Genomic DNA, 10322 nt, shown 5'->3' on the forward strand with positions numbered 1-10322 from the left:
TATCATTTTTCCAAAACCTGAAGGGGGAAAGTTTTCAATTAATTTTTGTTTGTTCCAATTTAAGAATTTTATTTTGTTTGTCTATTACTATTTGTTACTATTTTCATGTAACTTTTTTTTATAAATATGTAAATGCAAATTAATTCAATAAATAAGTTTATTTAAAATTTACATTGATTGTTTATGAATTCAGAATGGGGGGGGGTAATATCGACTTACGCAATAATATTTTGGGGTAATGGTTAAAAAAGTTCCCCGACCGCTGGTTTACAGTGATATAAAAAGTGATGGCTATGGGGAGAAGTGGAATAACATGTTCTTAAAGGAAACATAAAATAGGTTTAGAGAAAGTGGATAAGATTTGGGAAGGATATATTGTTTTATCCTTCTAAAGCTGCATCAAGTTAGGTCATATTAGAACAATCCTTAAACCATTTGAAGCCCACATTTAATTAATTTAATTGGTTTTCTTGGTATTCATCATTCAATCCAGGATAATAAAATTGGTTTAGAGAAAGTGGATAATATTTGGGTAGGATATATTTTTTTTTATCCTTCCAAAACCGCATCAAGTTAGGTCATATTAGAACAATCCTTAAACCATTTGAAACACACATTTAATTAATTTAATTGTTTTTCTTGGTATTCATCATTCAATCCAGGATAATTTTCTATCAAAGTTTTAACAGAGAATGTAATAGGTATTGACTTATATAACTGAACGCATATATACAGGATTGAAGTCTGTGATCGTGGTAGATGTAATCTATTCCATAAGTTTCTGAGGTCGATGCAAACTTTAAGGACTCATGGTCCACATATATATAAAGATTTAAAAATTGTCCTTAGGTGCGTCACTTACGATTAGCATCATAAAGAAAATTCCGGCCCAAAGCGGAGCGCCAGGAAGTTTAAGGACGACTTCCGGGTACGTGAGGAAGACGAGACCGGGACCATTCTTAACCACATCCCCAACACCGGCGTCGTGCTCGAGCGCTATGTGCCCCAGAATCGAGAAGGTCACGCATCCTGCCAACAGTGATGTGAACGTGTTTATGATGCACGTAATGACCGCATCTCTGTAACAACAACAAAAAAAAAACTATAATTATCATATGCTAAAGCATACGTCTTCCTTCAGACAACGCTCACCAGTTTAATTATACCTTTCTTCCGTCGCCAGAGAGGAAGAGACAGAGTCCCCAAAAACTAATTCTAATCGGGTTTATTAGGATGATTAAATTTCGCTACTGGAGAGGCTTTGTATTTGTTTAACACTGCGGATTAATTTTATGACACGACGCTAATGAAATTGCCGGAACGGACGACAGAATGAATTCCATTTTGCAAACCCCTTGCTCGCAGCAAAACGACGATTAAGCCGGAACCGTGGGGGTGGAAAGGTGCAAAAAATATATATGAATGAGAGAGAGAAGAGCAGCAGCAGAAGCACGAAGCTCACGGCATCAACACGACATGGCATACCGTTATTAAAACGTCAAATTTGCAGAACTGTTTAGCGTACTTCGTTAACAAGTCTAGGGTAAATATAGACATACTACGTTGCATTATTCATAAACATCTCTTCGCTTAGTTCGCACAACGAAATGCATTGTTCAATCATTGAAACATCAAAGAAATCGATTCGCTTCAAATATACAGATCACCTCTGAATTGTGTGACATATTGAGACCGTACACTCACATAATCGTGATTTACGACTGCATCGATACCATCTGGTTTATATATGAGAGAGTACACATCCACTGCAAACGCTCGGAATTTACAACTACAATTTAAAGAAATTGCACCAAAATCAAACGTTTATTAAATTCCAGCGCGGTTATTGAAACTTACGCAAACATCGTTTCTATAACTAAAATTAAAAACGAATATGCTTTAAATATGCATGAAAATAGTGAAATTAGACTGTGCGTGACGTTTGCAATGTGCAGCAATTAATTCTTCGCGATTCAATAAATCTACAGCTAAAAGTCTCATTTACTCAAAGGGAATATTCATACGCAATTACTCAAAAAACTATAGCTTTCTTGCTTAAACTATATTAACCTTACAAACAAATATGAATAATATTCTCACAATACTCTACTTTATTCGATAATCATTTAATCCAATCCAATTGAAGAAATAAGGGTAATTTCAGCTTTTTTTTTATAATGAATTTAACGCTGAAAAAAAACCATAATTAATACTTACAAAGTTTTGTAAATCTATCATAATTTTAATGCTTAATAAATAACAAAAATCATTGATTTATATAACTGTACACGTTTCTGCATTGCAAATACGCAACAGATCGCCAGTTTGCAAATTGTAATTACGGAATTGCCATGGGGTTTTAATGCGCAAATAATAATTGCTTTTCGAACGTTAATTTTATGCCGAAAACACCGCTTCGTTACGCGCTCAAAACCCAAAGTTTATTTCATTTTTTTTTTTTTTTAGTTCGCTAGTAACAATTATATAATACATATATTTGCATGCATACGTACATCCGATTAGTCGTGGGAGCGTTATAATTAATTATGAAAATTAATTAAATTTAAACCGCAACTAATCAACTGGTTTCATTATTATTCACGAATTAAATTGAACTGAAAAATAAATTTAATTGGATATTATTTTTTTTACATTCATAATTGATTACCGATCGAATTGAAAGAAAATATTGATTGATTCTACATTGATTGCAAAATTTATATGTGTTTGAATGTCTGTTAAAATCGATCGAAACGTTGCTGCAAACGTTCAGAAATTTGCATCTCAATATTGCATCTCGCATAATTTAAATTGGATCCAATTCCGAATGCTGCACTCCCTAATTGGCGTCCCAATAAATACGTTTCACTGCGTTCATCAATATAACAAAAAAACAGTCGAAATGAAAAATTGTAAAGCACAAAAGTTATATGTAAACAAATAATGTATAAATCAACTTTTTTTGAGAATATAGCAAGTGTTTTCAATCAACAGTGCAAGGATCATTATCGTCCTATTTTTAGTGTGTAGCTGTTGTAGATGGCATCGATTAAGCAGTATGCAAAATGGAAACACGTTCCGGTCTAATTGGCACCGTTTTGGCCTCTGGAGAGACTGTGTAAATGGGCTCATTCTGAGGGGTGATGGTAGAAGGGTGGAAGGGACCTGCGTACGCGGAAACTCACTTATAGCAGTTATGATGAAACTTGTTGTAGGATCCGAGGGCTGGAAGGGCGCCGCAACCTATGCTGTAAGCGAAGAATATCTGCGTGGCGCCATCCATCCATGGTACAGGGCTCAGCAACTCTTCCCATCTGGGAGTTATGTAGTAAAGTAAACCATCTCCGGCGCCCTCCAACGTCACAGCCCTTGCCAGCAGGATCAGAAGGACCACGTAGGGAAATATCGCTGAAAACCAGATGATCTGCAACGATGAATACCAAATTCATTTTTTTTTATTCTGCCTGCAGCTATTTTACTTAGATTATACAATTTTTAAGTAAGATCAATATTTTAATTCATTATGTAACTAAATAAATCATACAGAAATAATTGATTAATTAATAATAAATCTGTCCTTGACATTTTAACCTATGTTAATTATATCAAATAAATATGAGAAGTACTTAAATGGGAAACGATTACGAAACAATTTGAGGACAAAATAAGTTCATTTTAATTGTAACGAAAACAACACCAATTACGTTCTTAATAATTTAGTTGTTTTGAAAACTGCGCATTAATAATTAATAGAATTGAAAAGAGAAGAAAAACAATTCGTACTTTTCTTTACGTGATTGGGAAAATTCATCTTAATTATTCAATGATCATATATTATATGCAACCAAACTATCACAACAATTTATAGCATTTTTGCTGATAGAATCAATAGAAAATAGCTTAACTTAACTAAATCTTTATAAGACAAGTGATTAATGATGGATTAAGATTATAGATTTATATGGAAATCGATTTGTACATACTTTACCACTCTGATGTAATCCTTTCCTGATGATGGCATAGATCAAGATCCAGCCGATGACGAGACAGGCGAAGAGGGCCCATTGAAGGCCTCCGATGTCCTCGATTCCGGTAGAAATACCTAAGACCTTGTGACTGAAAGTGTATTAAATAAAAATTGCAATAAATTTATTTAATCCTGAAAAACAAAATCAAGACAACATCTCTTTATAAGAATATCCAGTATACCAAAATGAAGAATTTTTGTTTTTGGAGAAGAAGGTTGTGAACGTGAACTTACTCGAAATATTCTTCGACCGGTGATGTCGATTTCCTCAGGATGGTTTTATTGGTGTTCGAGATGGAAAAATTATCGAAGCAATCTTTCGTGTTCCATCTGTTATCTGCAATACATAATAACTTGAATGAATTTCAAAAATATTTATTAATTAATTATGCGTTAATCAGTAACAAATAAGTCGATATCAGAAGTTTATGTAAGGTCAGAGATTGTAAATTCCATATTTGTGTGTGGGTTTTACCGTAACAACAATATCATGTGCAGAGTTCAAGAAAAAGGAAGATGATTTTGGGTATATATTGATGCTGATCCTGTATTTGCATCAGACGCTTCAAGTAATTCAACAATCATGAAATTCTTTGTATTCGCTTTACTTCTGTTGACTGGTAAGTGGTTGCTTTAAAATCTATTGAATGTTATATAAACTTATGTTTTGTGTTTAGGGTACCTTTCAGTGCCAGCTCAGGCTGCACAAAGGGCTACAGTGAAACTCCTCATGCACGATTTGGCTGGTAACGCTTTACCTGCCAGACTCATCGGCGGAGCTTTAAGTTTGACCGGTGAAGGTGGCAAGCATTGGGCTATAGTCGTGCAATTCGATGGGGATGATCAAGTATATCTGTGCGAACTGCACAGAGATCCCAACACCGGAAACAAAGGATCCGGAGGTATCACTTGGATTTGCGAGAGAATGACAAAGGAACAAGTCCTTAATGGTAAATCCGGAGTTCACGTATACAATTTCGGAAAGGTCGATCTGACACCAGAGCAGCTCAAGACGTACTGCAGGGAAATCAAATTCAACGGTCAGGATTACAACTTGATCCTGCAGAATTGCCAGCACTGGGCTAAGGATCTTATAGGAAAATTGGGTCTGTCAACTACCTGGTTCAATATCAAAAGCTTCTTGGAGAAGACCACAGGACCAGGATTCTTCTACTCTCTCTTCGAAGGTCACAAATTATAGTTTTTTTATTTGTAAATCATTGCTTCGAGCAACATCAGAATGTTAATATATTAATATATTAAAAATTATGTTGTTTGTTATAATCCCGAGGATAAAATAGATAAATAGGGTAAGGATAATTGCATTTTCTTGAAAAACCTCTGGACGTATGCCATACGATTCCTTGGGATTCCACACACATTGTGCATTTATTTGCAGGCCCAAGTGATATTTATAGCCAATTGCATTCATTTGATTATACAATCCCAAATTATTTTTGCTCACATCAGTTTGTTTATTTTTTGTGCTTCTCACGGTCACATGAGAGTGATTTGGTATGGAACACCTCATTTAATCATTTAATTTTTTGTTTCATAGAAAAATTATATAACAACGATGCATCATTACGACAATTTGCACAACGCAAATCCACGTTTCAGCACGATTTCTGTTTGGAACAAAGTGAACAATAATAAAGAAAAAAAATAAAATAGAGAAGGAAACCTCTGACGTTTAGGTTGTAATTAACGTTCGGAGACAATTGGCATGAGTACAGACGTTTCGGGAAAAAAAATTGCAATCACATGGTAACGCAATGGACACGTGTGGGGCGAAAATATTACGAAAATAGCGAAACGTTTATTTAAGGTCGCAATAGTCGCAAATTGCTACTGTTTTCGATGTAATTACAGAGTGGAATAAAAAGAAATTACGTAAACAGATAATTACTTACCGCAATTGGACCATGGTAATTCTGGAAGGACCGCAAACGTGCTTATCAGATAGAACAAGGTCCACGCGATGATGATACAATAGTAGACGTCCAGCAGGAAGACGATGGTCATCGTTGCGTAACCGACGCCCTTGAATATCGGGCACAATTGACCGACGAAGGTCATTCCTCCAGCTCCCAAGTACTGGCCGATCGCCACTTCTTGAAAGAACATCGGGATACCGCAGAAGAGCATGGCTATGGAATAGGTGACGAGAAATGCGCCTAAATTGAACAAAGCATTATTATTAATCATCGTAAACAACATCAAATTGATTAATACCTCCGCCATTCTTGTAACACAAGTAAGGAAATCGCCACACGTTTCCTAATCCCACCGACAAACTAATGCACGAGAACAGGAAATCCAACTGGTTATTCCAGCCTCCTCTCTGCGAGCTATCCTCTTGATCCTCAACGCCGTACTTCGTGCACTTTTCCTGAGCTTTCGGTATCAGATTCTCCGGCTTCTGCTGATCATACTTTAGGTAATAGTCACTGCTCTCTTCACTTTCCTGCTTCGGCCTGTTCTCATTCCAAAAGTACATTTTATTTGACATTTTATCTGCAAGAAAAGAGTTCAAGAAAAGTTGATTTTAATTAAATTAATTGTTTTTAGAATTACACATATATTTCAAATAATAATTATAGAACAGCAAGAAACATATTGGATTCAATACAATAAACTATTTTATTAGATATTTAATGATAATATATGAATATTTTAATATTTTAATACAAACATTTAGTTGAAATTCAAATTTTATTGGTTCAAATCTGTATGTATTTATATACTCACTGTGAAACTGATTATACAATTCAAAAGTAAATTAGTAATCAATTAGTGATTGTGCAAAGCTATGATCTTCTATACTAAATCTACATTAGTATTATTTTTGTTACCGTATTTAACGCCTGCCATAGTCGCGCGATATTTTCGCGTACTGAATAATTTGAATGGCGGTCAAGTTTAAGAATGTATTTTTGGGTCTTTTGGCACCCGAATGTGGGTTAGATGTTGGACTAATTAAGGTGGTCAGTAAACTCGTGCAAAGCCAGCCAGGACGAAGGACAAACGTAGGATATGTATATGTGTATATGTGTGCAGTTGCATCAGTTTTAATCAATAGATTCGTGGATTAGGGAACGGGAAAGAATCGATTGTGTGGCATTGACATTGACTTGCACAAACATTCTTCGGTCACTTTTACCGAAGTTGCATCATCATTTGTATTTCGGAGACAACAGTCGTGCATCGTGTAGGACTTCTATTATTAAGCGAGCGAGTGTAGTGGCTTCAGGACGAAATGAAATTTAGAAGTAAAAATCATCAATTGGTACCAATCAAGTCTTCATTGTTTGTTTACAAAATATTGCATCTGTCCAATATCGGGCCCAATTGGCGTGTTCGCACGACCAATTGATCCCGATCGATTATGCAATAATCTACAGACGTAATTCGTCAATTCGGACGAGTTTCGCGCTCGTCTAACATTCCTACACGAATTAAAACTAAATCAGACGGCAACCACACATGTGTTTCTTCTCATCCAAACAAATTCATTTATATTCCATTGACACTGACTTTTCTACTTATTGCTTCAACAAATAATTACAATAAAATAAAGATATTTGTAGACAGAAAAAACTATAATCAATAGTCATTGAATTACAGATTTAATTTTTGAAAAAGAAGTTTTTCAGTATACAAACTTTAATATCTAATCTCTTATTTACTTATGTTTATCATAAATATTATGCAGTTTCCTTAAAAACAAGTAATTCCTAGAATAACAGTTGTGTTAATCTAAATCCCAAGATAAATCTTTCAATTTCCGAAACGTACATTACCTAGGCTAACATAGACGTTTATTTGTTTCCATGACATTTAGTTTTGTACAATAACATTGAAAAACATAAGATTAGAAGTAAATTAATAACAAATAAGAAACGAAAACAATTATTTAAGTTTATCTAAATTTAGAACGATTTTATCATCATAATTTTCATAAATAAACATTTCTAATAAATAATATTTTCATTAAATTTGATTATAATTCATTTATTTATATATTATAGTTTTATCACTTTTGCACAGTTAAACAAATTTCTTGACTCACTTAATTAATTGTGATGCAGAATTTTCATAAACATTTAAAGTAAAATAACGTTGAAACTTTGCATGTGAATTGCTAGGAGAGAACAGAACACAAATATCAATATGCATGGAAGGTTATATGCGAAATAATTGGGTGCCAAAAATAATTTCACGTTCAAAGTTCTAACTTATTTTAAAAAATGACAAAAAAAAATAATTTATATGCATTTCAATATAATTTTCTTAGAAAATTTATTTTTATACCACAATTATTATTTTCAGTTAAAAAAAAACTGTTTTTTTTTAATTAATTAATTGTATTGATAGTTAGATATATTTTTTATTGATAGCAAAACAAAATAAAACAAAACTAAAACTTAAGATGTGACAAATTTGCAATGAAATTAAAAATAAATAAATCAATTAGTATCAAAGTAATTTAAGTATTTTACAATGAATTTAGTTTAAAAAAAGAAGCAAAGTAAATAATTTTAATAATGAAAACTAATTAATGATTTAAAATGTAAATATTTTGCATAGACTGTGACATTGAAAAAGTGAAAAAGCGTAAAATCGAAAAAAGAGAATAAGAAATAAAAATGATGAAAAATAAAAACAGTAATCGGTATGCGTGTATTTTTAAATTGAATTTTATTTCAGGATCGAAAATAGGTTTTGAGAGAGAGAAAGAGAGCGTAGGAATTTACTTCGTTTGAAGAGGATTCAAGCAAATACTCACATCTGTTTCCATCGGCTTCACGCGATGTTTTGTTTTGTTGTTGTTACTTTTTGGTGTTTAAACTAAACAATTTGCCCACAGGATGATAACTAAAGATCGTCAATCCGGACGCGGTATATTTGTATAGGCATGGCGTCGTCTGGCGTCAGAAAAGTTAACTTTGCTTGTCCATCGCACGAGATACTCTAAGAGCAAATGTGTTCTACACAAATTCATTTCAGTATCAAAACTAATTCCAGATCACTTCCCAAAAAAAAATACGTCCTGTCTCACTCTCTGTCTCGTTTATAACACGGATATATCTGGTAGGAATTACCTTGATCTTTATTCTTAGACACGCTTTCCACCCAATTCCTATCCTAATTATTCAATATTTCAACATATTATTAGTTTATTTGTACTTACATTCATCGTATTGGATTTTGATGAATGTTGGTGAAATAATTGAATAAAAGACGCATAGAAATTCATTACTTAATCAACTTGCTTACAAATTACCCAAATCTAGAGAATTTCCTTTATAATTAAGTCATTTGCAACGAAAACCATTACCACTTGGACATTTCTTAATTACAATACTTACATTTTCAAATTGCATCTTTAATCGTTAAATGAAAGTAAAGTAAATCGAAATATTGTTAATCCATTAGGATGTGTCTATTTAGTAATGAGATAGAATCTGTTTTCAACGCATTTAAACAGTTCCGAACTGCACAAATTCGATATAATCGAAGGGAAAACCAGAAACGGGGAAAAGCGCGGTTCGCTCAAACGACTTAATTAATAAATCACAGACAAATGGTGAAACGCTGTGCATCCATTGAAAATGGAGTTGATTAATGCCTTCCAAAATTAATGGAACGATGAAGTTTCAATTAATTGACACTGTTTGTTACGTAACATTTTGCATGCACAAATGTATCAGTCTAGTACATCTATCGAACATTGATTTAAATACGTATTTTGACATAATTGATATTAGATTGAATGGATTAAAAGATGTATATTAAAGCGATTATTCACACTTTGTTTTGGTTTTATCCATTTGACTGTAATTCGCGTTCAAAGTTGAAAAAATGAAAATTTAAAGCTCGAAAATGAAGTATTTTCACATTTCATTGATTTTCTCGAAAACTATAATAGATAGAATGAACCCAAAACATGCATATGCAAGCTGAATGTTTGGGGCATCTAGCAATTATCGATACATTGCTGTGGTTTTAGCCGTTTGGCTGTAATTCGTGTTCAAATTTGAAAAAATGCTCGTAAAAGCAGAATTTTCACATTTCATTGATTTTCTCGAAAACTATAATACATAGAATGAAGCCAATAGATGCATATGAAAGCTGAATGTTTGGGGAATCTATCAAGTATCGATATATTACTGTGGTTTTAACCGTTTGGCTGTAATTCGTATTCAAAGTTAAAAAAAGGCTCGAAAAAGCAGTGCTTTTACATTTCGTTGATTTTCTCGAAAACTATGATACATAGAATTAATCCAACAGA

General features: G+C 33.3%; 2 protein-coding genes across 5 annotated transcripts; one reads left to right on the plus strand and one right to left on the minus strand.

Annotated features, from left to right (window-relative positions):
- Window positions 1-744: 744 nt before the first annotated feature.
- LOC108563931 (sodium- and chloride-dependent creatine transporter 1-like) lies at window positions 745-8992 on the minus strand. Of its 4 annotated transcripts, none has more exons than XM_017922767.1 (7): window positions 6883-7068; window positions 6263-6544; window positions 5941-6204; window positions 4262-4364; window positions 3984-4116; window positions 3186-3424; window positions 745-1079 (listed from the first exon to the last, which is right to left on the minus strand). In XM_017922767.1, the coding sequence occupies exons 1-7, from the start codon at window positions 6899-6901 to the stop codon at window positions 833-835; spliced, it is 1287 nt and encodes a 428-aa protein (XP_017778256.1). In that variant the 5' UTR covers window positions 6902-7068; the 3' UTR covers window positions 745-832. The 4 variants fall into 4 exon arrangements, with proteins under 4 accessions (XP_017778256.1, XP_017778259.1, XP_017778258.1 ...); XM_017922770.1 differs by lacking the exon at window positions 6883-7068 and adding an exon at window positions 8100-8176 and having other exon boundaries at window positions 746-1079; XM_017922769.1 differs by lacking the exon at window positions 6883-7068 and adding an exon at window positions 6779-6866 and having other exon boundaries at window positions 746-1079.
- On the plus strand, window positions 4546-5293 carry LOC108563933. Its single transcript, XM_017922771.1, has 2 exons — window positions 4546-4647; window positions 4705-5293. Exons 1-2 carry the CDS (start codon window positions 4611-4613, stop codon window positions 5226-5228), a joined length of 561 nt encoding a protein of 186 aa, XP_017778260.1. The 5' UTR covers window positions 4546-4610; the 3' UTR covers window positions 5229-5293.
- Window positions 8993-10322: the final 1330 nt, after the last annotated feature.

This window comes from Nicrophorus vespilloides, unplaced genomic scaffold (genome assembly GCF_001412225.1).
Source record: "Nicrophorus vespilloides isolate i.1.1-1 unplaced genomic scaffold, Nicve_v1.0, whole genome shotgun sequence".
In the NCBI taxonomy this organism is placed as follows: Eukaryota; Metazoa; Arthropoda; class Insecta; order Coleoptera; family Silphidae; genus Nicrophorus; species Nicrophorus vespilloides.

Bases quoted from the DNA above. Each gene is read 5' to 3' on its own strand.
- LOC108563933 (XM_017922771.1), top strand. From the start codon at position 4,611: ATGAAATTCTTTGTATTCGCTTTACTTCTGTTGACTG. The intron at 4,648-4,704 runs GTAAGTGGTTGC...TTTTGTGTTTAG, and splicing joins CGCTTTACTTCTGTTGACTG to GGTACCTTTCAGTGCCAGCT.
- LOC108563931 (XM_017922767.1), bottom strand. The intron at 6,205-6,262 runs GTATTAATCAAT...TGTTCAATTTAG, and splicing joins GTGTTACAAGAATGGCGGAG to GCGCATTTCTCGTCACCTAT. The intron at 1,080-3,185 runs GTGAGTTTCCGC...TTGTTGTTACAG, and splicing joins TTTCATCATAACTGCTATAA to AGATGCGGTCATTACGTGCA.